General features: G+C 43.5%; 1 protein-coding gene across 3 annotated transcripts in view; it reads right to left on the bottom strand.

Annotated features, from left to right (window-relative positions):
- Window positions 1-27,821, bottom strand: part of LOC110486711 (acid-sensing ion channel 2) — a 445,230-nt gene that overhangs the window by 192,275 nt on the left and 225,134 nt on the right. The window contains exon 1 of one of the 3 annotated variants that reach the window (XM_090196993.1): window positions 2,907-4,972. The exons of the other annotated variants lie outside the window; for them this stretch is intronic. Within the exon in view, the coding sequence (XP_090053119.1) occupies window positions 2,907-3,599 (693 nt within the window). The 5' untranslated portion in view covers window positions 3,600-4,972. Of the gene's footprint in view, window positions 1-2,906; window positions 4,973-27,821 lie in introns of those variants that run through there. 3 annotated transcript variants of the gene reach the window in all.

Below are 27,821 nucleotides of genomic sequence, written 5' to 3'. Positions count from 1 at the left end.
AACTCTTGTCTCTCTCTCCTCCCTGTCAGTTGCAGGAGCAGCTACAGGCTGCCATGTGTATTGCACTGTCTGAGGTGCTGAAGCTGCAATCTAACTACAGTAATTCACTAGTTTCTTACTTGTTGTTTCTCTGACTGAAAAGTTATGTTACCTAATTTGATGAGAATGCAAAAATATTCCCTTTTTGCTAAATGTGTCTTCCCTGCCATGCTCTGTACACTTGACACATGCATGCACCCATTAGGACATAGGCTGGTTTATAGCTAATAATATCCAGAACATGTATTTATTATTTCAATATTCAAGACTCCATGGCTCCAGTGTTGTTTAATTGATGTGTTATTTTGTTGTGTTCTGTTCTGTTTCCTTAATGCCTAGGCCATGGCCTAATTAGGCAGAACATTTCATGTTTTATTTTATTTTCTAAATAAAAAGCTTGATTGTATTTAAAGTCATGACTGACTGACTCGTATGGGCTACTATAATACTGCATAATAATAATAATGATCCTAAGAAGAACCCGAAGAAGGTGGGTAAGCCGAGCGCTGTGTGCCACTGCCAAACAGGTGTTAGACATGGAGTCTTCAACATTGAAATAGAACAGTGTAAACAACACCTAACAAATAAGAAATCCTCGAGAGTCTGTTCTAAGGAAGAAATGCATTTTTCTGCCTACAAAGATTAAACACAGTTGCATTCCGACAGTTGCTGACATGTTGTGGTTCATTTGTTTAATTATTCAAGGATGCCTTTGTTAAAAAAAAACTAAGCCTACTGTTGATGATATTATAATTCTGGTAATAACAACAACAACAAAAATAAGAAAGAGATGAAGAAGGAGGAGAGGATTGAGTGCTGTGTGACCCATGTGTGTAAAGGTAGGCTATTATTCAAATATTTGTTTTCTGACCGTTTGGAACAGTGTAAACAATGTTGAATAAATGATAAGAAATCACAGATAATCTGATCTAACAAAAACAATTAGCTCACGGAATCAAACACACACTTCAAAACATTTGTCTAATTTCTGAAGATACTGTATATACAGTATGGATGTCTTACTGTATAAACCCTGAGATCCACATACAACAGTATGGATGTCTTACTGTATAAACCCTGAGATCCACATACAACAGTATGGATGTCTTACTGTGTAAACCCTGAGATCCACATACAACAGTATGGATGTCTTACTGTATAAACCCTGAGATCCACATACAACAGTATGGATGTCTTACTGTGTAAACCCTGAGATCCACATACAACAGTATGGATGTCTTACTGTGTAAACCCTGAGATCCACATACAACAGTATGGATGTCTTACTGTATAAACCCTGAGATCCACATACAACAGTATGGATGTCTTACTGTGTAAACCCTGAGATCCACATACAACAGTATGGATGTCTTACTGTATAAACCCTGAGATCCACATACAACAGTATGGATGTCTTACTGTATAAACCCTGAGATCCACATACAACAGTATGGATGTCTTACTGTATAAACCCTGAGATCCACATACAACAGTATGGATGTCTTACTGTGTAAACCCTGAGATCCACATACAACAGTATGGATGTCTTACTGTGTAAACCCTGAGATCCACATACAACAGTATGGATGTCTTACTGTATAAACCCTGAGATCCACATACAACAGTATGGATGTCTTACTGTATAAACCCTGAGATCCACATACAACAGTATGGATGTCTTACTGTATAAACCCTGAGATCCACATACAACAGTATGGATGTCTTACTGTATAAACCCTGAGATCCACATACAACAGTATGGATGTCTTACTGTATAAACCCTGAGATCCACATACAACAGTATGGATGTCTTACTGTGTAAACCCTGAGATCCACATACAACAGTATGGATGTCTTACTGTGTAAACCCTGAGATCCACATACAACAGTATGGATGTCTTACTGTATAAACCCTGAGATCCACATACAACAGTATGGATGTCTTACTGTATAAACCCTGAGATCCACATACAACAGTATGGATGTCTTACTGTATAAACCCTGAGATCCACATACAACAGTATGGATGTCTTACTGTATAAACCCTGAGATCCACATACAACAGTATGGATGTCTTACTGTATAAACCCTGAGATCCACATACAACAGTTGTTGATTATATTCAAGTTGGGTTTTCCCCTCTCATCACTTCTCTTAGACAAGGCTAGGGCTTTTCACTCTCTCCTCACTCTGCTCGCTTCCAACAATATCTCACATTGTTGTAAAAACCATGGTAAATTAATAGTCTACTTAACTTGAACAAAAGAGCAATATGGTCTAGGGAAAGGTGTGTCTGTTTTCTCGAAATCAGACATCGTTTCTGTTTCGGGCTCATTACATTTATGGGATGTCGGACTAGGCCTGGCCTCGGGCTTCAGCTCATCGGGCTTGGGTCGGACCGGGCTAAAATGTTCAGCCCCAATGAGAACTGGCTGCCTAGGCTTAAACAAATATAGCTTGCCCGCTCCATTGCAAGCTGCCTTATCCTCACTGATTGGTAAAGAAATGTAATGCTGAGCTAATGTAATAAAATACAATTACTTCAGACATTTAAAAAGGAACCGAGAGGAACGATATAAACTGGTACTTTTTTTTTGTTTCGAAACTAATCAGAACTTTTGCAGGTCTGAACAGTGGAATGGAACAAAACAAATAATGGTTCTGTTCAGAACAAAACGATTGGACATTTTTTGTGGTTCCAAACCCTGCTGTTAACTACTGTGAACTTCAAGGAAAGAGATGAAACTCCATGAAAAGAGGAGAGACAACAGGTGAAATCAGATGAACAGTCTGGGAGGTTCAACCACCACACAGAGCTAAACTGTCAATGAAGAAGTGATTTAAGAGGGAGCTATGCTGAGACTTACAGAGGTGAAGTTCTGGGGACCGCACGGTTCTCCTCGGTACTTGCAGGAGAGAAGCATTTCCTCTAGCTGGTGGCTCAGCCGATCCATAAACTCCAGGTTGCTGCCCTCAAAGTTTCTGGGGGGCAGGAACAGCCTGAAGTCAGACAGTTTGCTGAACCAGGCCTGGCTGTCCTCCTGCAGCAAATCCAGCACCATGGGTCTCACCGTCCGGTTGGCCAGCAGTAGGCCCAGCCAGTGGCCAGCAAAGTACAGGTCACTTTTGGTGAGCTTGTAGAGGCGGATTGGGTTGTTGTTGCAGATAGTGACTGTGGGGAAGGCCATCTCCTTGGCCCACTCTGTGTGGATCCGTGTGTAGGTGGGGAAGGAGAGCCAGTGGAGCAGGCGGTTGGAGGACCAGGACAGGAGCAGGCCCAATGAGGTGCACAGGGCCAGCAGCCAGAAGGCCCGACGGCCTATGGAGCCACCGGACACACACACATGCCTGAGGCCATGCAGACTTGTCCCAGCCAGCATTGTGGAGGTGATTGAGGATAGGCCTGGCCTTGCAGGGAGGCGCCGACGGCCTCTCCTCACCACGGCTGGGGATCCCCGCTGGAGACATCGCCCCTCCAGAGCCATGGCTGCCCACACCGCTCCTAGTACAGAGAGAAAGGCTTCATCTCCCAGCCAAGCCTCAGGGGCTGGGCCCCACATGGAGCTCCAGGGCACCGATATCCCCACTGATGTAATCCACACCTGGATTTGTGCTTATCTGACTCTGCTGTTACACACAATCCGTACAAGCTCCTCACACACAACCTCACTCACACACACACATACTAACTCTCTTTCTCTGTTACAGTGTCTTCTGTTTGTTGTTGTTGGTGTCCTGTTTTACTCTTTAGCTACTTGTTGGGCTTCTCCCTCTCAGTCCATCTGGTTCCTTCGACCTGAAAGTACTCCACTCACCCAACTCAGCAGTAAAAAATACATTCAGCCATGCAAATATGCACCAAGCGATGCAGCTTCTACATGAGCGACTCCAGCATCCGCACCAGTTAGTGTAGCACAGAGCGAGGAAGAGACAGAGAGAGAGAGAGAGAGAGAGAGAGAGAGAGAGAGAGAGAGAGGGAGAGGGAAAAGGATAGGGAGGGAGAAGAGAGGGGGTGGAGTGAGTGCTAGAGGAGAGAGAGGCAAGATGAGCTGAGAAGCACAGACAAAATGAAAGAACGGAAGGTTAAAGAAGAGAGCAGTGAGTCTGTTGTGGTTCTATCTGGTGCCGTCTGTCAAAGAACGTCTCGTCCTGCCGGTTCCCTCTGCTCTGTCGGCGCTCCTCTCTCTGCCGACCGAGGCTGCTGTCTTTTGGGACTTTGCCGTCGCTCCACTTCGATCAGTGATGCTCAGCCTCGTTCAACCTACTAACCCTCCAACACCACCACGGCCAGAGGCTGGACTTGTTTACATGACACCGCTAAAACGAGCAGCCGCACATCACTAATTGTGAGTCTACCTCGCTAATTTATTCTCCGGCTTTTTTTGTGAGCTCACTTTTATCTTCTTGATTTCCAGCCTTCCCTTCTTCACATCTGTCACTCTCTCACTATTCCCCCCTCCGTTCTCCTTTCTCTTCTCCTCCTCTCTTGACTGGAGGAGCGGTTGTTGTGTCCTGCGGGTAATAATGTACGGCCAGCCCGTCTTGTGCGAGGAGCAGACGCTTCTTAGTCCCAGATGCACGCAAACACTCATTCACACTGAGAGAGGAGCACATGCACACACACTGTGTTTCCCTGTGGGAGACCTGACCAGAGTCAATGGAAAATCTGTTCAGTCACGCTCAGATCCTGGTATCTCTCTCTCCCTCATTCTCCCGCTCCAGTTTTCTTTCACTCTCTGTTTCTCTCCCTCAGTACTATGGCATTTCCAATTGTAACGCTCCTCTTGTTTTCTTCCTTTTCTAAAAATACTGCTCTCCAAATCAAATTCATTAACTTGCCCTCACGCTCCTCCTCCTCTTGTGCCGATGTCCGTCAATCCTTCTCAGCTCCACCCCCAACCGGGCTCCTCCTCCTCCCATGAAGTAGATGTGTACATTCTCTCTCTCTCTCTCTCTCTCTCTCTCTCTCTCTCTCTCTCTCTCTCTCTCTCCCTCCCTCTCTCCCTCCCCCTCTCTCTCTCTCTCCCTCTCGCTCTTCCCCTCCTTTGGATATTGCCCTGTTATTTTCTGTATTCTCTTCCTCCTGTGCAGACAGGCTGTTCCTCTGGTCCCCTCTCTCTCATCGGGCAGCGTGTCCTCTCTGTGCTCCTCTCCTCCTGCGCCACAGCTCTGTTCACCCAGCCAGTGAGAGAGCGAGCAATGAGTGTCAGTCTGAGAACTCTCTCTCTCTCTCTCTCTCTCTCTCTCTCTCTCTCAAATAAACACAAAACAGCCCTACAGAATGTGGGAAACAGATTTCCAGCCTGTTTGTGAAACATAAATGATCGTCAATTATGTTGTCAACATAGGGGGTAGACAAAATCAAGAAAAAAGCAAGACATTAGACAGATGGAGGAAAAGAGTAACACCTAAGTGCAACATTGAAAAGCTCTGTGGTCGTCTTAGCAGAGCTTCAGGCTTGGTTTGCAGCCAACACTGTACATATGGCTTTTCATCACCAACTAACTCTCATGATTTGATTTGACAACTTTGACTTGTCATGTCTCCTAACAGCATTGGCTCAGCCGTGCTCTTCAGTGAAATCACATGGGGGACCACTATCCTTCCCCTAACATTTACATCCCATTTACATCTGCACACGTTCATATAGTGGACGTTTTTATTCACAAAGACGCCACACACATGTACTGTGAGTAATACAACGAAATGAGCAGTAGCGTAGATACTACATCCCTTCTGATAAGTATGGAGAGTGTTGGAGTGTTAGAGAGCTGCAGGGGTCATAATACTGGAAGCACAATTCTGGCAAATAGACAATGCATGAGACAGTGAGACATGAGTGTAGTACAAATCATAATAGGTCGACAGAAAGTGCTGCACCTGCATGTCTGACTCAGTCAGTGGTTTGACTGGGCACCTCAGACAGTTCCAGCTACAGTCCACTCAGTACTGTCCAGTTGGCCTGTAGCAGTTATAACATCATCATAACAATGCAGTCATTTAGTACCTCTTAACTTTTGAAAAAAATATATAATAAGATATATAGATAATATATACAATAACGATATTGATTATTTAGGAGGAACAGTTTATGGTTACACATATCTCTTTTTGGGAAAAAAGAAAATCCCTAATGAAACTATAATCTCAGACACATTAATATTTGAATATCTCGGTTTGTAATATTGCTTCATTTGCATTTAAGATGAGGAAGAATTCTCCGAAATGCTTTTGACAGAGCATCCATCTGCTAATGACAAAGTGAAGGTTTTTCTTCCCTCCAAGTGAGAGGACTATTTTTCACTTGTTTAATTGAGTTGCTCCTAGCTGTTCTCAGCTAACAGAGAGGAGAGAGTTGAATAGGAGCCCAGCTCAGAAAAACAGCAGAGACTATGTCTCAAATGGCACCCTATTTTCTATGGGCCCTGGTCAAAAGTAGTGCACTTTATGGAGAATAGGGTGCCATTTGGGACAAACCCGATAAGTACAGTAGAATCTGCCCTCTGTGTGTCCCCTATGACTAAGTCATTATCAAGCTGAATAACAACTGGTATCTGTGCTTATCTTGTATGACTCACTGGGGCTAAGTGAATTGTGTAGCTGTTATGGAAACACAAACGGCAACAGCGAAAGAGAAAATGTTTAATGTGCAGCATTATAACTCATTGCGTTGTCTTGGCCGACTTGCAGTTGTGTGACTTGTACGTGCTGTAATGCAATGCTTTCTGACAGCTCCATGTGATTTGATCACAGGAGACGTGATGAAAAAGCTTCTACACCGAGGGGTCATATACACACCCAGCCCACACACATGCCTAGAGAAACCCTTCACATAGAGGACCACGCACACACACACCCAGCCCACACACACGGCTAGAGAAATCCTTCACATAGAGGACCACACACACACACACCCAGCCCACACACACGGCTAGAGAAATCCTTCACATAGAGGACCACACACACACACACCCAGCCCACACACACGGCTAGAGAAACCCTTCACATAGAGGACCACACACACACCCAGCCCACACACACGGCTAGAGAAACCCTTCACATAGAGGACCACACACACACCCAGCCCACACACACGGCTAGAGAAACCCTTCACATAGAGGACCACACACACACACACACCCAGCCCACACACACGGCTAGAGAAACCCTTCACATAGAGGACCACACACACACACACACACACCCAGCCCACACACACGGCTAGAGAAACCCTTCACATAGAGGACCACACACACACACACCCAGACCACACACACACACACCCAGCCCACACACACGGCTAGAGAAACCCTTCACATAGAGGACCACGCACACACACACACGCACACACGCACACACAAGCGCACGCACGCACACACACATACACACACATACACGCACACACACAAACGCACACACACACATGCACACGCACAAACACGCCTAGAGAAACCCTTCACATAGAGGATCACACACACACACACACACACACACACTCACACACTCACACACACACACACTTTCAAAACCACAAATAACAATCATGTAAAAGGAAAACTGGAAACACATAGAAGATGTAAAATAATGTATAATGTATATCTCACCCATAGGAACACACACATATCATGAACATGCACCCGTGTCTTCTAATGCACCGCCATGCAGCCTAAAGGACTGCAGAGCCAGTCCTTTATCCAGTCTGAATCCATCCAGGAGCAGCGTAATTAGACGAGGAGTGTTATTCAGGGTAGCCCAGCTAGCATCAGTATAGAGGAGAACAGCTCAAAGGTTCAACATAAATATCCAATTAGCCAGCCTCCAAAATATCAGGGGAGTCCGAGATTAATCAGAGATATATCCCTGAACCATCTGATTCAATTACACGCGTTCTTCTGTCCACAATGATGTGTGCATCTACTGTGTAATACCCCCTGTCCTTCATCAACAAACACCGTCCAGGATTCAAGGACTGGACAATACTACAATAACCATGAAGAAATGATGTGCGGAAAAGGTATAAAGGCTATTATGATTTCCATAGATGAAATGCATCTCTTCTCTCAGGACTTCGAGGCAGACAGAAAATCAACACACACATACAGATTCCCTCATACAAGCATTTTCTACGTGTTGCTAAAGGATTTGAATCACAAAAAGACGGCTTGAGGGTCGCTAACGCTTTACCCCCTCTGAGGGAGAGAAGCAGGGACGTGGGGAGCAGCTGAAAGATGAGCAGGATGAGGAGACAGTGTGCAGCACTGCCATCCATCAAATCCACAGCATGCATTAAGATGACACCAATAACAGGCGATCAATGGCTTTTCTGTATTTTAGGAGTTTTTTTAATCGAGCGTAGTCACACTTGTCTGGCTGTAGGTGTAGCAGGGCCTCCCCTGGCTTCAAACACCGCCTCCTCTCTAAATGAAAGGGAGGGCTGCTGCTGAGCTGTAGGGTGGTAATAGATTGAACGTTCCCTTTGTGGGTGAGTTCTTAGAGCTCACTGCAGTCATTATGGCTATTAGTTGTTGTCATGGCATGGAATTATCATCAGTTGGCTTGATGAAATGAGAGGAGATAGGGGGATTGGGTCTGTTTGTTGTGTCCCAATCATAACCCTGCTGCTCTGTAGTGTGTAGTCTCTGATTAGATGTTGTACGACAGCCATCATCTTCACCAACACCACAGAGCGAGGACAGTAATAGCTATGCAATCTGGTATCGACCACACTCAACCTCTCCAAATGGATGGGATGCCTCAGGATCATTCAGGTGTTTGTTTGTCTACTGTGATCTGGTCTGGTGTAGACATACTTCATGTTGTTGCTATGTTAATTATATAGTCAAGTGTGATCAAACATTCCTTAGTGGGGTGCAGGGCCAATAGACATAGAGCTGGCACTCATAAGCCCCACCACATACCTTTATTCATAAACAAACTACGTTTCCATCCTGCAAGGATCTTCGTCAGGTCACTGTGTTATTTATATATAAATATATTCACGTCTTATTTCTTACTGCAAGATATTGATCTTTCAAATAGATCAACGCCATTACAGCGCCTTAGTTATAGTGCATAGACCAACAGCTACTGTTGGTTTGTAGAGAGACAGCATGTGAAACATGCTATAGCCCGTTTAGATTGTCTGCAGTGGAAGACGAAGCTTCTTATGAAGCTTGATCCATGCTGGTGTTATAGCTAATCTGGCTCTAGAGAATGAGGTGAGATAAATGACTCCTGGTCCTCCAGGATACCAGGGAAAGACTGTCATACCACAGAAAGAAGTAGGAGCCAGATACTTCACAGGATGTGATGTATAAATCTGAAGCATCCGTTTACAACTTCTTCTCACCACCAAATACGTCCAGTGGTGGGAAGTGGGAGAAGATGGAGCTAGATGAAACTTGGCCGACATTCCGCACATTTTCTCATTGATGAAACATTCGATCTCAATAGAGTTTTCATTTTCCCCAAAACTACAATCGGTTATGAATAGAGCGCACTAAGTTTTGTAGACTTGACCCTTTAAAAACGTTTCTAAACATTGCATTGTTTAGAAGGAGCGCAAGGACGACTTGAGTAACTTCACACGCACACTTCACAGAGTAGGCATTCCCTAATGGAAATATGCAAATACAGTGCCTTGCGAAAGTATTCGGCCCCCTTGAACTTTGCGACCTTTTGCCACATTTCAGGCTTCAAACATAAAGATATAAAACTGTATTTTTTTTGTGAAGAATCAACAACAAGTGGGACACAATCATGAAGTGGAACGACATTTATTGGATATTTCAAACTTTTTTAACAAATCAAAAACTGAAAAATTGGGCGTGCAAAATTATTCAGCCCCCTTAAGTTAATACTTTGTAGCGCCACCTTTTGCTGTGATTACAGCTGTAAGTCGCTTGGGGTATGTCTCTATCAGTTTTGCACATCGAGAGACTGGCATTTTATCGATGGCAATTTGAATGCACAGAGATACTGTGATGAGATCCCGAGGCCCATTGTCGTGTCATTCATCCGCCGACATCACCTCATGTTTATACTCACCAGACGTGTCACCCATTGAGCAAGTTTGGGATGCTATGGATCGACGTGTAAGACAGTGCTATCCATATCGCCCCAATATCCAGCAACTTTGCACATCCATTGAAGAGGAGTAGGACCACATTCCACAGGCCACAATCAACAGCCTGATCAACTCCATGCGAAGGAGATGTGTCACGCTGCATGAGGCAAATGGTGTTCACACCATATACTGGTGTGACATTTGGCAAAGCAATGGCCAACATTTAACACAGCTCAATGCCTTTGTATCTCAAGGTTTGTGTGAAGAAAAAGTAATTCCTGTTGTATAGTGCTTTCATCATCTGTGCCTGTCATGTCTCCACCCACAAACAGGTACATGACTGCACATATTGTCTGATGGGGGTCCTATCAATGCAGAGATGCCATCTCTCTGATTAAGTTGCACTGAAATGAACTAGAAAGAGGTCGTAAACCCGTCTCACAAACAGGAGTACTGTGTGTACACTGGTGCTGTGATATACATGCTCAGAGGTGCTATAATTTAGAGTGAATGGGGGTGTGACAACACCAACCTCATGCTCTCTCCTGAGTCCCTTAATTCCCCTTTTCAATTCCTGTCTCTGTCATCCTGAGTCTGTCATCAGGGCTGCGTGGGGAGTAAGGAGGTGAATTCATTAGGGAAGGGAAAGAGACAGAGCAGGTAAAGGGGTATGGTAGACAGTAGCTCTGTGCTGCTGTGCCTGCTGCTCAGGATCCTGCAGCTGAAGAACACGGCAACAGGCTAAAGGAGAGGAGAGTGTGGATGGCTGCCTGCATGCATCACACAGCCCTGACACTGAGAGAAGAGAGAGCTGTCCGTGTGTGGGGGACTGCTGTTTCCCTCTGATAAAAGCTAGCATATTGTTCCCTCTCTGGGCTCAGTCTTTCATGGTGAAACGGTTGCAGACAGAAACCAAACAGGAGCCCATGGCCAACGTACTAATCTGCTCTCTGTGAATAGAGTGGCCATGTTGTAACTGTTTGTTTAAGATTAATCTCTACAGGTTTGAGGAGTGTGTTTCCCACCTGCCTGTGAGAGGATTTCACCTGTTGGGCCAGTCCTGACAGTCAGGGTTGGGAAGGTTACTTTCTTAACGTAATCTGTTACAGTTACTAGTTAACAGTCCAGTAATCAGATTGGATTACCCAAATTTAGTAACATAATCTGATTACTTTCCATTACTTGTGGATGACTTTCCCCTTAAGAGGCATTAGAAGAAGTCAAAGGATCCATCAAACACATTTGGTGTGTTATTGTAGTATATGGTCAGACTCTCTCAGCTGGAACAAACTTAAATGTGCTCCTTTTTTTAACGCTGCATTGAATGTCAGAAAGGTATCAATGTATTTTTTTCTGTTGTTGTAACTGATTACAGTTACAGTTATTTTTCAATCAGATTACATGTAACCAGTTACGCCCCAACCCTGCTGACAGTGCATTAGCTAGGCCTCAGGGTGTTGTGGATAGTGGTCACTACAACCCTCTCTGTCACAGTACTCTAGTCTAGAGTATCATCCCGGTCCCCCGGCAGAGAGATAGTCCACACGACAGAGGAATGGACAGAGACAACACTGCACTGATTTGAGAGTGCATGTGGTGTGTGTGTGTGTATGTATGTACACTGCCGTTCAAAAGTTTGGGGTCACTTAGAAATGTCCTTGTATTTGAAATAAAAGCACATTTTTTGTCCATTAAAATAACATCAAATCGATCAAAAATACAATGTAGACATTGTTAATGTTGTAAATGACTACTACCTACTCCCCTTTCCATTACCCTTTAGCCCTCTACCTACTCCCCCTTCCAGTGCCCTGTAGCCCTCTACCTAATCCCCTTCCAGTACCCTGTAGCACTCTACCTTCTCCCACCTCCAGTACCCTGTAGCCCTCTACCTACTCCCCCTTCCAGTACTCTGTAGCAATCTACCTACTCCCCCATCCAGTACCCTGTAGCCCTCTACCTACTCCCCCTTCCAGTACCCTGTAGCCCTCCACCTACTCCCCTTTCCAGTACCCTGTAGCCCTCTACCTACTCCCCTTTCCAGTACCCTGTAGCCCTCTACCTTCTCCCACCTCCAGTACCCTGTAGCCCTCTACCTACTCCCCCTTCCAGTACCCTGTAGCCATCTACCTACTCCCCCTTCCAGTACCCTGTAGCCCTCTACCTACTCCCCCTTTCAGTACCCTGTAGCCCTCTACCTACTCCCCCTTCCAGTACCCTGTAGCCCTCTACCTACTCCCCCTTCCAGTACCATGTAGCCCTCTACCTACTCCCCCTGCTCCTTCAAGTACCCTGTAGCCCTCTACCTACTCCCCCTTCCAGTACCCTGTAGCCCTCTACCTACTCCCCCTTCCAGTACCCTGTAGCTCTCTACCTACTCCCCCTTCCAGTACCCTGTAGCTCTCTACCTACTCCCCCTTCCAGTACCCTGTAGCCCTCTACCTACTCCCCCTTCCAGTGCCCTGTAGCCCTCTATCTACTCCCCCTTCCAGTATCCTGTAGCTCTCTACCTACTCCCCCTTCCAGTACCCTGTAGCCCTCTACCTACTCCCCCTTCCAGTACCCTGTAGCTCTCTACCTACTCCCCCTGCTCCTTCCAGTACCCTGTAGCCTTCTACCCACCTCCCCTTCCAGTACCCTGTAGCTCTCTACCCAGTTTGAAAAGTCTAAGCACATTCCAGTCTATGCACTCCACCGACATCGACCTTTCAAAACCAGTCCAGCATACCCAGGGCTTAACTAGATGTTAGAGGGACTTGCCTAGTTAAATATTTTTTTTAAGTGTTAGAGGGACAGGGGAGAGGGGAGAGAGCAAAAACCACAGCATTTCAACAATGGATTTTTCTGCCAATCCAATTTTAATTGGGTGGCTCTGAGTCCATCATTACACAGTTGGGTTGAGGTATCACTTTACCTACTGTAGGTAAGGATGGTACAGGACTATACTGAACTTCCTCAAACCGCTAGTGTGCCTTGTGTGTAGGTGTGTATAGGCCGGCCTAGCTTGTATGTTGTTTGTACATGCATGCTTCTTCGTCTGTATATTGTCTGTGTATATCATCATCACTGTACTGGATCAGAGAGTGAATGGATCACTATTTATCACTCCCTTATGATGAGATGGCCAGGGAGTGATCTATTCATCAGACTGTAGCCGTGGCGACATGCTTGGCAAGGCCACCATGCTGTGTCAAGCGATGCAGGAGCTGACGTGACCTGAATCCCAGAGAGACACCTTTGTATTCTCCGTGACACACTCAGCCGTGACCAATCACGCTGAGTTCAAGTGGAATTGAGGCTGGAACAACAGTTCCCAAAGGGCCACACTGCATCTGTTAACAAACCATGCATTTTTTATCCCTGGCAGGGGTATTCCCCTTGCTTCAATATCCATTATTCAAACTGTAATACTGTATAAACGACTGTAGTGGTTATTATGACCATCATGAAGCCAATGAGAAAAATCACAACTCTGTGCTTTTCAGTTTTCCCTCTTAAACCCGAGGTTAAATGTGTACAATATATTGCACATAAATCTAGAGGGTGGTAGCTAGCCTGATGATCCATATTCATTAGACAGGGGACTGCTTCAAGGAGAAATAGTATATAAAAAATAGTGCCAGGCGTTAATATAAAGGCAGGGGTCAGAGGGGTTATCGTATATATAAATAGTGCCAGGTGTTAATGTAATGGCAGGGGTCAGAGGGGTAATCGTATATATAAATAGTGCCAGGCATTAATGTAATCGCAGGGGTCAAAAGGGTATTGATTAAGATGTTGATCATTGCTGACATTAATCGTATCTATGGTAATGAGGGATGTATGTCCGCAGACCCAGTATAAGCTGGAATTAGTAATGTTGAAACTGATCATCGCACATCACCGCACATTATCGCACATCATCGAACATCATTGCACTCGCGATAGAACAGCAGAGTATGTACTGCAATGTTTTTTTCATACCATGATGCTGGATGTCCCTCTTCTCCGGTTTCATAAACAAAACAAAAATAATAACCAATGTGTTGGGGCAAACAGTGATGCTGTCTCCTAATGCAGATTCTAGCTTTAAGGAGGTCAAAGAAGAGTCATTACTGAGAACCTCTGACATCACACACTCAGCCTAGATAAGATAACAATTCATATCAAGTCCAGTCGAGATTTGTTCAATTTTGTTAGTGATAGTGTGGTCAAGAATAATGTTAAATGTTAGTTATTGTCTGAGCTTCAGTGACACTGAGGTGGCGTTAATGGCGCCAGAGGTTTGGAATTCTCCAGACCTCTGGTGAAAAATAGACAAGAACAATCATAGGGAACAGTCACCGCAAGTCTCTTTTTATAGACGCTTTGTCCTTCAGCCAGTGAAGTAACAGGTGGTTGAAACCTGGGTGGTAGACTGAGCATATTATCTTAGCACTGGCTCAGTCCGTTGGAAGTAACAGGTGGTTGAAACCTGGGTCGTAGACTGAGCATATTATCTGAGCACTGGCTCAGTCCGTGGGCAGTAACAGGTGGTTGAAACCTGGGTGGTAGACTGAGCATATTATCTGAGCACTGGCTCAGTCCGTTGGAAGTAACAGGTGGTTGAAACCTGGGTCGTAGACTGAGCATATTATCTGAGCACTGGCTCAGTCCGTGGGCAGTAACAGGTGGTTGAAACCTGGGTGCTAGACTGAGCATATTATCTGAGCACTGGCTCAGTCAGTGGGCAGTAACAGGTGGTTGAAACCTGGGTGCTAGACTGAGCATATTATCTGAGCACTGGCTCAGTCCGTGGGCAGTAACAGGTGGTTGAAACCTGGGTCGTAGACTGAGCATATTATCTGAGCACTGGCTCAGTCCGTTGGAAGTAACAGGTGGTTGAAACCTGGGTGGTAGACTGAGCATATTATCTGAGCACTTGCTCAGTCCGTGGGCAGTAACAGGTGGTTGAAACCTGGGTGGTAGACTGAGCATATTATCTGAGCACTGGCTCAGTCCGTTGGAAGTAACAGGTGGTTGAAACCTGGGTGGTAGACTGAGTATATTATCTGAGCACTGGCTCAGTCCGTGGGCAGTATCAGGTGGTTGAAACCTGGGTGGTAGACTGAGCATATTATCTGAGCACTGGCTCAGTCCGTGGGCAGTAACAGGTGGTTGAAACCTGGGTGGTAGACTGAGCATATTATCTGAGCACTGGCTCAGTCCGTTGGCAGTAATTGATTTGACACCTGAAATAACAACTTGCTTAGACTTGTCAAATGGCAATTCTCATTACAAACATTCTCCATGCTTTTGTTGCAGTTTAATCTTTTGATTACGAGGGTACAGGGTGACACGAGCCACTCGAAACCGTCCTCATCATTATCATCAATTTTCCTTTTCTCATTCCCTCTACCTTTTTTCATAAGGTTGCCGTGGTAACAGGAACACCAGCTGTCCGGTCCAGCTGTAGGCCAGGTGTGAGCAGGGCCGTTAGCAAGAGGAAACCTTTTCTTTAAGACTGAGCTGTTGCGAAGATTTGGCTTTACCCACGGAATCAAAACCAATTAGATCTGGAAAGTGAACCTGTCCGATCCTGCTCTGGAAACCAAAAGAAAACTTCCTTGTGGGAATAGAAAGGCAAGGAGCTGAGACCGCCACAACAGCTCTAATGATGCTATTAGTGCTATAGCGGGGGACAATTCATCAGAGAAGTGATTAGCGTTAACTTGTGTAGAGCGTTGGACCATCAGTCAGGGGCTCTATGCAGAACTCTGTAACACAGTCAATTACTGGATGCACATGTGTGTTCCAAACATGGCCACCTGTTCCTATAGTAAGGTATGAGTTAGATGTGATGAAACAGAAATACAAAACAACAATATTGAAAAACACAATGGAAATATGTGCATGTGTGTGCATGAGTATGTCTTCACTTCATGATCACCCTAAGCCACAAAGAGGCAGATACTGTACATTGTCAATAAGACACAGGAATAGGCTAATTAACCCATAAACAAGCGTAGCTACCTGTGAGTATCCTCTTAACACCACAGGAATATCAACAGACAGAAAACCAAACAGCCACATAGAGCTTTGAAAACTGTTGACGGAAAATGGTCACAGTTAGGCAGAGAGAGCAGCTTTCCATAAATATAGATAATTGGTTTGACCTGAACCTTGATGCACAGCTTAGTATTTAGTATTTATTAGAACCCCCAATTAGCTGCTGACAAGGCAACACAATAAACAACAAATACATAACATACATAAATATACACTACAGTTGAAAACCACTTTTTCTTTTTAGAAGGCCAGCATCCCAGAGTCGCGTCTTTACTGTTGACGTTGAGACTGGTGTTTTGCAGGTACTATTTAAGGAAGCTGCCAGTTGAGGACTTGTGAGGTGTCTTTTTCTCAAACTAGACACTCTAATGTACTTGTCCCTTTGCTCAGTTGTGCACCGGGGCCTCCCACTCCTCTTTCTATTCTGGTTAGAGCCAGTTTGCGCTGTTCTGTGAAGGGAGTAGACAGTGTTGTACGGGTTCTTCAGTTTCCTGGCAATTTCTCGCATGGAATAGCCTTCATTCCTCAGAACAAGAATAGACTGATGAGTTTCAGAAGAAAGTTCTTTGTTTCTGGCCATTTTGAGCCTGTAATCAAACCCACAAACGCTGATGCTCCAGATACTCAACTAGTCTAAAGAAGGCAAGTTTTATTGCTTCTTAAATCAGAACAACAGTTTTCAGCTGTGCTAACATAATTGCAAAAGTTTTTTTAATGATCAATTAGCCTTTTAAAATTATAAACTTGGATTAGCTAACACAACCATTGCCATTGGATCACAGGAGTGATGGTTGCTGATAATGGGCCTCTGTACGCCTACTGTATGTAGATATTCCATTAAAAATTATCGGTTTCCAGCTACAATAGTCATTTACAACATTAACAAAATTTACACTGTATTTCTGATCGATTTTATGTTATTTTAATGGACATTTATTTTTGCTTTTCTTTCAAAAACAAGGACATAAGTGACCCCAAACTTTGAACGGTATTACAGCCTGAATTCAAAATGAATGAAATATGTTTTTCTCACCCATCTAACGTTACAAATGATAGCCCATAATGGCAAAGTAAAAACATGGTTTTAGAAATGTTGGCATATTTATTGAAATTGAAATACAGAAATATAAATGTACATTATTATTCACACCCCTGAATCAATACACGCTCGAAATCACCTTTGGCAGCTATTCAAGCTGTGAGCCTTTCTGGGTAAGTCTCTAAGAGCTCTGCACACCTGGATTGTACAATATTTGCCCTGTATAATTTTTTTTCAAAATTCTTCAAGCTCTGTCAAATTGGTTGCTGATCATTGCTAGACAACCATTTTTAAGTCTGGCCATAGATTTTCAAGCAGATTTAAGTCAAAACTGTAACATGGCCACACAGGAACATTCAGTGTCTTCTTGGTAAGCAACTCCACGGTAAATTTGCCATTGTGTTTTAGGTTATTTTCCTGATGAAAGGTGAATTCATCTCCCATTGTCTGGTGGAAAGCAGGAGCCATTATGTACATTATTTTCCTGAAAAACTCCACAGTCCTTAATGATTACAAGCATACTCATAACATGATGCAGCCTGCATATGCTTGAAAATATGAATAGTGGTACTCAGTAATGTGCTGTATTAGATTTACCACAAACATAACACTTTGTATTCAGGACAAAACTTGTATTTATATATTTATACTTTACTGCCTTGTTTCAAAAAGGATGCATGTAGGCTTTTTTCTTTTCACTCTGTCAATTAGGTTAGTATTGTGGAGTAACTACAATGTTGTTTACACCTATCACAACCATTAAACTCTGTAACTGTTTAAGGTCTTTATTTTAACAAAGCTAACACAGTGGTCAATCTAAGCACTGGGAGGTAGCGCTATAGGTTCAGGGGTGTGGCAGATTTTTTTTGCTATTTTCACTATTACAATTATTGGCGCACTTGCTTTGGCACGAAAGGACTTTGATAAATAAGCAAGTTGTGGGTGTGTCGATATTTGGCCCCTTACTGGCCAATCAGAACATGCTCCATGGTGAAATATGTGGTTCCTTCTTGTTCCTTCTTGTTGTGTATTTACAGTCTTACGTATTGCCTTGGAATCAACTCCAATGATAGTCCGTTATAGTTTGTTAAATGGCTTACAGAAACGACAAAATGTAGACCTATCTTTGCTAAATAGTTCAAGTTGCGATGTGCCGAAATCGCTCCGCCATTTCCTGGTAGCTAAAACTCTAATAGTTAGCCTCATTTCAGTTTATGTGACTAAATAAACTAGTATAGTGTAGGGAATTATTGTACCATCTGAACCGCTGTGAAATATATTTTACATTACCAAAAATATTGTTGTTTCAGCTGTTTGAAGCTGGTGTACAAAACCGAAAGTAAAAGATGAAAAAAAAATCATAATAATTATAGAAATATCACACATAGAACAGATCTACTGCTTCTTAGACTTGCTTTCAAGTAGAATGATAGATCTATAACAAACATTTCTATGTGAATTTGGTCAGGTTGCCCAAAAAGTTACATATTGCCACTTTAACTTGAAACCATTTGCAGTCCACATTGTTATAAGTAATTGCATGGCTTCAATAGCATTCACACTGATATAGGGGCTCCTACTGTAAATTGCATTATGGCTGAGCATGGACATGCCAAACATTGTCAATTAGCAAGATTAAATTCATAATTGATAAGGCCTAAAAAGAGAACGAATAATTCTGATCATACTGCTCCCAAATGGGCCTATGTTTTACTAACATAATGGGAAGCATTTCAGAGACCAGATAGCATTCACACATCTACAGAAGTTTCATTGCAAGCGTGCCACAGACGTTGTCACCATAATACCAAGAAGGTGAATCATTCTAATAAGTTTAGTTGTAATAAAAATGCAACCAAAAACAACAACAAGAATAAATACATGTAAAACCTAATAATATGATAAAATCAGCAGGATGAAAAAGACAGGCTGTTGAACCAGCCTTCTCTATATTAGGCCTAAGGGACAGCTTGGGTTTTGAACATACTGTATGAAACAGAAAACAAGCTACTTTTACAGGTTATAGACACATTATATAAATAACAGGTTCAACCTATTGACTGAGGTTCTCATCTCTCCTTTCATGATGGGCATAGACACCAAGCCTACATCATGGAGGGGGTTTAAGCATGTCCAAAACAGGACCTGCATGGCTAAAATAATGTGTGGCTGCCTGGAATACACTGATAAAAAGGAAATGTCAGCTCACTGTTTTACTCCTCTCAAACTTGATATTTTAATTTCCAAGCTGTCTCAAGCGCCAAACCCTTTATCAACTGTCTTGACTACTTCACGACTGCATTGGGCAACCTAAAAAAAAGCCTTCATTGAGATGAGGGGAGGCTATGCTTGGTTTTAAATGTTTTTAACTGAATTGGGAAGAAACAGTTATTTTTTATGTTTCTAAATACAAAGTATTACAGGCACCGAAAGCACATCAGGCTACTATTGGTACATTTGCAAATACGCTGTCACGACTTCCGCCGAAGTCGGTCCCTCTCCTTGTTCGGGCAGCGTTCGGCGGTCGACATCGCAGGCCTTCTAGCCACCGCCGATCCACTTTTCATTTTCCATTTGTTTTGTCTTAGTCTTTACACACCTGGTTTCACTCACCCAATTACCTGTTTATTATTTAACCCTCTGTTCCCCATGTTTGTTTGTGAGTGATTGTTCTTTGTAAATAGGTCCATTATTGTGGGCTCGTATATTTGCCTTGTATTTTTGTATTTTGGAGTAAAGTACGTTGATTACTCATTTTTGCTGTCCTGCGCCTCACTACGTTTCTGCTGTCAAAATTCATGCCATAACCAGCTATGTTACCGCTAAAACCAGTTTTTGTTGGTCTTAAATATCCCTATTGGCGCTGCTTGAAATTAGCACTTTGCATCATGTTTTTAAGGACACACCCCAAATATGTCCCTCCCATCTGAGCGCAAGCGAGCTGATATAACACAGGTAAATTTCTGAACCTGGCATTAGGGCTAGAAAATGCCAGTGCACCAGTTTTTACATGACAAAATTGCAAACTAACATGTGTTTGACACTAGCGCTGGCTTAACGCCAGCCGAAAATAGAGCCCATAAAATAGAGCCCCTTGGCTCTCTGGTCTGTGTGGTTGAATATGTGTTTGAAATTCACTGCTCGACTGAGGGACCTTACAGATAACTGTAAGTATGGGGTACAGAGATGAGGTAGTCATAAAAAACAATGTTAAGCACTATTATTGCACATAGAGTCCATGCAACTTATAATGTGACTTGCTAAGCAAATGTGGCCGACCGGCTCGATTCGGAGAACAGCTCACTCATTTTGGCTTTCCTGTGAAGTAGTGATGTGCGACATACACCTAGTTTCCTGAAACGGGTCACAAATTGTTACTCCCGAACTTATTTAGACTTGCCACAAGAAAGGGGTTGAATAGTTATTGACTCGAGCAATTTCAGATTTTCATTTTTGATTAATTTATAAACATGTCTAAAAACATAATTCCACTTTGACATTATGAAGTATTGACTGTAAGCCAGTGACCAACAATCTCAATTTTACCCATTATAAATTCAGGCTGTAACAAAACAAATTGTGGAAAAGTCAAGGGGTGTGAATACTTTAAGGCACTATATTTACATTACAATTAGCTATTCAGCAGCTGCTCCCATCCAGAACGACCCACAGCTAATGCATTCAGCATAAGATAGCCAGGCGAGACAACCACATATCACAGTCGTATCCCAACCACGTATCACATACAGTGCATTTGAAAAGTATTCAGACCCCTTGACTCAGTATTCAGACCCCTTGACAAATGTTGTTACTTTACAGCCTTATTCTAAAATTAATTCAATTTATTTCCTCATCAATCTACACAAAACACCCCATACTAAGAAAGCAAAAACAGGTTTGTAGAAATTGTTGCAAATTTATTACAAATAAAAAACGGAAATATCACATTTACATAAGTATTCAGACCCTTCATTCAGTACTTGTTGAAGCACCCTTGGCAGCGATTACAGCCTCAAGTCTTCTTGGGTATGATGCTACAAGCTCGGCACACCTGTATTTGGGGAGTTTCTCCCATTCTTCTCTGCAGATCCTCTCAAGCTCTGTCAGGTTGGATGGGGGGTGTCACTGCACAGTTATTTTCAGGTCTTTCCAGAGATGTTCGATCTGGTTCAAGTACGGGCTCAGGCTGGGCCACTCAAGGACATTCAGAGACTTGTCCCAAAGCCACTCCTGCATTGTCTTGGCTGTGTGCTTAGAGTCATTGTCCTGTTGGAAGGTGAACCTTTGCCCCCAGTCTGAGGTACTGAGCGCTCTGCAGCAGGTTTTCAACAAGGATCCCTCTGTACTTTGCTCCGTTCATTTTCCCCTCGAACCTGACTAGATTCCAAGTCCCTGCCGCTGAAAAACATCTCCACAGCATGATGCTGCCAATACTATGCTTCACCTTAGGGATGGTGCCAGGTTTCCTCCAGACGTGACGCCTGGCATTCAGGCCAAATAATTCAATATTGGTTTCATTAAGCCAGAGAATCTTATTTTTTTATGGTCTGATAATCTGTAGGGGACTTTTGGCAAACTCCAAGTCTGGCCACTCTACCATAAAGGCCTGATTGGTGGAGTGCTGCAGAGAATGGTTGTCTTTCTGGAAGGTTCTCCCATCTCCACAGATGAACTCTGGAGCTCTGTCAGAGTGACCATTGGGATCTTGGTCACCTCCCTGACCAAGGCCCTTATCCTCAGATTGCTCAGTTTGGCCGGGCAGACAGCTCTAGGTAGAGACTTGGTAGTTCCAAACTTTTTCCATTTAAGCATGATCGAGACCACTATGTTCTTGGGGACCTACAATACTGAAGAAATTGTTTGGTACCCTTCCCCAGATCTGTGCCTTGACACAATCCTGTCTCGGAGCTCTACAGACAATTCCTTCGACCTCATGGCTTGGTTTTTGCTCTGACATGTACTGTCATCTGTGGGACCTTATTGACAGGTGTGTGCCTTTCCAAATCATGTCCAATCAATTGAATGTACCACAGGTAGACTCCAATAAAGTTGTAGAAACAACTCAAGGATGATCAATGGAAACAGAATGCACCTGAGCTCAATTTCAAGTATCATAGTAAAGGGTCTGAATAGTTACGTAAATAGGGTATTTATGTTTAAAAATGTTATGAATTTGCAAAAATGTATAAAAACCTAATTTCGCTTTGTTATTAGAGTGCTGAGGATTTTACTTTATTTAATCCATTTTAGAATAAGGCTGTAAAGTAACAGCATTTGAAAAAAATCAAGGGGTCTGAATTGTTTCCGAATGCACTGTATATAATACAATACATAATACAATACTATATACAATACAAAAAGCATAAAAATGTATGTGGCGCAGTGGTCTAGGGCACTGCATCGCAGCGCTAGCTGTGCCACCAGAGGCTCTGGGTTCGCGCCCAGGCTCTGTCGCAGCCGGCCGCGGCCGGGAGGTCTCAGGGGGCGATGCACAATTGGTCTAGCGTCGTCCGGGTTAGGGAGGGTTTGGCCGGTAGGAATAACCTTGTCTCATCGCGCACTAGCGACTCCTGTGGCGGGCCGGGTGCAGTGCACGCTAACCAAGGTCGCCAGGTGCCCGGTGTTTCCTCTGACACTGTGTTAAGAAGCAGTGTGGCTTGGTTGGGTTAGGTTGTGTTTCGGAGGAGACACGGCTTTCGGCCTTCGTCTCTCCCGAGCCCGTACGGGAGTTGTAGCGATGAGACAAGATAGTAATTACTAACAATTGGATACCACGAAATTAAGGAGAAAAGGGGGTAAAATGTTTTTTTACAAATAAAAAAATATATGTGCCTCACAGTTGAAATGGACCAGGTGACCCTGATATCTTCCAGCTATGAACGATTGATGGATGCATTCAGAGTACAGAGGCTCTACTAACATGTCTTCACACAACATCATGTCTGTCTTTAAGGAGAAGGGGTTAGAAGTGAAGAGAGAGAAAGACAGGGAATGTAGAGAAAAGGGGAATAGTATATTTTTTAAAAACAACAGAAAAAGATCATGGAGTGTGCTGGAAATATCAAGTATGATGTTGGCAAGGATCTGAGCAAAAAGATAAGGGGAGCTGAGAGATGGAGAGGACTAGTTATCTTTGGCAGAGGCAAGCGTCAGGGACAGACATACTGTATAGTTGGAGCGCTTCAAATCTACACAGTGAACAGCTTGCACTCGGGTTGTGCAATTGTAACACATTTCACACCCACCCTCCCAATTCCACATTAATACATGCTTTATTTATTTCATGAAGTGTGCTTTACACTGTCACTCGAGCTTTGTAGGATTCCTAACCTACTCCAACCTCTCAAATCTCTCATCGTGCAAAACAGCCATACAAAAACACACAACAACTTGGCCCAGGGAGAATATTTGAACTCTGACACCATAGAAAGATCCTGGCGTGATCATTAGGAAACAAAAGAAAACAAACTCAGTTGGAAGTTCTCTTTTTCCTCTTCAAATCTCCTGCCAGCTTGAAGGCTCCAGGCTGGCATTAGCATCATACCCCCCCGTCTTCCATTCGTCTCCGTTCCTATTGGACACAAGCATTTATCCCACTTAACATCTGTCTCAAGAACCTGCTGAACTTGCTGCGTCATTATCTCTGGGCTGTGAAGCAGCGATAGTGTCCATCATTAAATCTTCATGCGTCTTGTCGTGAGACGATTCTACAGGGGGAGATCGGGGGTAGCGGCAAGAGAGGATGCTGAAGCGGAGGAGACTTGGTGGTAGGTTTGTGTCTAGCTGTTTCTCCTAGGAAGCGTTGACCCTTTTTGGGAGTGGGCTCCTAGAACGGTGCAGAGAGATGATTGGCCTACTGCAGTACTGTTAGCACCCACCATGAATTAAAGATGAGCTCAAATTATTCTTCCAGATTGAACTGACTGGAACAGATTTCTTATTTGCATTTTATTTGAAAGCACACAACCATCACATCCGGAATTGGCAGGACCATATGTTTTTGACACATTTTTGGGTCAGGATTCAAGCCATCTCTTGAACAAAACGGAGGCCCATTTGAATACTAACTACAAATATGATTTAACTGTACCAACTAGCATACTCCATTCACTGGGTCCAGCCCAAATCCCATTATAGAGCATTATGTTCTCCTAACATGGGTCTGGTCCAAGTCCTGGGTGGAGGTAGAGGACCACCTTGGCAATCCATATAGACTAGATCAGGAGTGGCACTCTTCAGTTTGGACCAAACACAACATACTACTGCAAAATGGACTTATCAGCTGTTATATCAACCCATAGTCCTGAGAAGATATTAGACAGACATACTAACACTGATCTAAGAGGGTTACACTTACCAGCTTGATGTACTGTGCCCAATCCTTGCCCCATGAAAAATCTGATCTACCTATTAAAATATCCAATTGCTCACTTGGCCAAAAGCTGCAACTCAAAGTCGCTCCATGGCGCCAACGTGTAGGCACCTAATTCTCTCGCAAAACAAAATATTTTCCACATCAACACTCAGGTGACCATCTGGTCAACATCCTGGTAAGTGATTGCATGAGATCCATGGTGGATGGAGGTTAATGCATCCTCCGAGCCCCCTGTGAAAACACCTTCAGGAGGTCCGGAGTTTTGGACGGTTGCCACCATGTAAACGCTGGTCATTATCTTCTCAGAGAGAGAGTGAAGTGGTTCTGATGAAAACAGCATCATGGATCGTCACAAGCTTCTTCAGCCACAAAGTCATAAACCCACCTATTTCAAAAATGTATGTTCTTCAAATTTGAAACCTTAACCACACTGCTAACCTCATGCCTAACCCTAACCTTAAGTGAAGCCCCAGAAGCTCATTTTTGTTTACATGTATTTAATTTTTTCGGTATTTCCAATCCTGACTTTGTGGCTGTGGAATCTAGTGGAAACCAGCATAATGCTCTCAGATGTATCTGTATCTCTTCATGCAATCTGCCTGCAATCTGCCTGCAATCTGCCTGCAATCTGCCTGCCCAGAGATAGAAGAGGTGTGAGGTTGGGGGAGTGGTGTGAGGAATATTCATGAGCCTTTTGTGGACATTTTTCATTCTTCTTTTTTTTCCCTCTTTTCTTCACCCGATAGAGGCGCTGTTCCTCGAGGGGGTAGGTAGCTTCCTAAAGGTCAGAGACATCGTGGGCCCAGGCTCAGCAGTAATGAGGCTTGTTAAAGGTTACCTGCATTAGATCAACACCGTCCCACAGAGTTTTCAATCTCTCAGGAGAGAAAGAAAGTGAGGGCGTAAATAAAAATATGCCAAATCTGTTGCTGTTAGCCATTCCTCTATTGTGACCTTCCAGCCAAACCTCTAGAGTAACATTATCTATTACAGACCTTTCATGGATCTGCTAAAAGCCTCTACAGTGGGGTGGTAATAACATGTTGGCTCAAACAGACTCCTGGAGTTGCTGCTCTTCCATTTACACCTGCTTCAGTCTAACAGGTTCTTTGGCAAAAACATTACATTTACAACAGCAAAGTAAAACAAATGAAAACATGTATTTTCTATAAAGTGTGGACTTCCTTAAGGGGACATTCACACCACTCTTTGGTGCCTCTTTATAAACATAATTTCTGAGAACAAAATAACAATACAATGAGTCTCTAGACTGTGTAGCCTATTGTGCCTGAATCACATGCAATTACTGCTTTGAAACATTAATTCTGAGTAAACTAATTACAGAGAAGTGATTTATAAGCCAGGCAAACAGAATGAGAAATGTGCTTAACCGAGCATGGTGCTGCATGCATGACTTAACACCACAATCCCAGCCTCTTCATCATCCTCACGCATGCTCCCGTGTTAGTGGGCAGAGATGGAGATGGCCAGTGTGGATGTATTTTTGATCTGGCCAGAGGGGCCTCACTAACATCACATCCAGGCACACAAAAAGGGCAACCAAAGAGCTCAAACACCACAGTGATCAAAGCAAGCTCTTCATTACTTTTACCATCCCATGAATTCTTTATGCCAATGGTGTTGCGTATGTGTGTTGCGAGAGAGAACACACGATTTAGAGAGATGCGATGAGGAGCAATCATCTGAAATGTAAAGCCGTTCATTCTCCATTATGTTTCACTTCTCTCGTCCACTTTGGCAAGTCTTGGATTACCTCCTGCTTGTGAATGTGTGCCCTTGAAGATGTTAACACGGCACACACACAATAACAGCAAGAGAGAGCGAGACAAATCAACCCGACTGCACTCTGCACTCGACTCTGTTCCATGTCTTCCCGTTTGATTTCATCTGCTTTTTTCTGTGAGCTGCAGCTTCCTAGCGTGCTCAGGCATGAAAGTACTAGGTTAATGGTTTGTAGGCAGTGTTTTAGAGCACACTGTCTGCTCCTTCAGCTGGCATCATTATTATGGCTCGTAACACCGTTCATAGCAGTACCGTTCATAGCAGTTATTTGGGTCACAGTTAATAACAGTTTACAGTGCTCTAAACAGCCAGTGTCCAGCATCATTCGTGTTGGAAAACTGAGACTATTACTCAGACTGAACAATCCTAATCCTAATCCGATATTTAAGTACATTGAGAAAAGTGAGAGAGAAATATCCTTGGGACATTATGCAACAGTTACCTTTCTGCATAGAAACAGAATTACAAGATATTTCAGAGCCTTTCACAGGAACAATATTTTCTACTAAATGTGTATGGCTAGTTATTTTGGCTTAAAACAAATCAGTATGTCATTGCTGACAGCATTGTATTTAGAGAGCGGAAGTCTCTGATAGAAAACATTGTGCTGAGAACCAACTGTGAATGAGTCATGAAACTCAGACATTTAAAATACACTCAGTGTGAAAGGGGCAGCATGATAAGGAGATATTACAATAACGGCCTTTGTATAATCAAAAATAATCTAAGTGATAGAATTCAGATTTAATGTGGTCACTTTGACATGGAAGGAGGACTGGCTCTACAGCTTGGCAAAGCCTGGCAGGGACCCCCCAGATAGAATTTGTGCCCCCTCCCCACAACATAACAAATGGTATATGAATTACAATGCCCGGTTTTTCCAGTGTAGCGTCGCTGGGCCTACCAGTAGCGATATCTGGACATGGCTGGGCACTGCCAACAGCAACAGGACCGAGGACCACCATGTAGAGAGGTATACCGAGCTCACCGGATCTAACCTAAGCTGAACCAGTGGAAACTGAGTTTATTGTGTCTCGCACATTGTTGCAAAGTGAAATCGCCACCACAGCCAGCAACAACAAATGGACCTCACTCAGTGTTCCTCAAAGATATGGCGGGTCTTTGTCAACAATGCACACTGTGCTTTAGGCACTGAAACATGGATTCTCTACCCTGAATAACGTATTCAGTGAACACAGACGCAGCATGTTACATCAGATCAATGAAAAGCTGAGCTTGTCCAGCTGGCATTTGAGAGTGACCTGACAAGTACATTTCGCCAGGAAGGAGAATGGAATCAGAAACTTCTTATGAGGTTCAACACAGCATGGAGGAGGCTACAAATGGTAAGCTACAACCTTTATGGCCTTGGCCCCTACATGTTTTAATGTAATGTATAGTTTAGGTCTTTGCTTTTTACTTTTTAATATTTGAGATGTATTTGTGATTCTTAATGTCACTGCTTGCTTTTG

The sequence above is a fragment of the Oncorhynchus mykiss genome, chromosome 13 (genome assembly GCF_057628025.1).
Source record: "Oncorhynchus mykiss isolate SJ-2025 chromosome 13, ASM5762802v1, whole genome shotgun sequence".
Taxonomy (NCBI): domain Eukaryota; kingdom Metazoa; phylum Chordata; class Actinopteri; order Salmoniformes; family Salmonidae; genus Oncorhynchus; species Oncorhynchus mykiss.
Note: the sequence above shows the minus strand (reverse complement) of the source record. Positions and strands in the feature narration are given on the sequence as shown.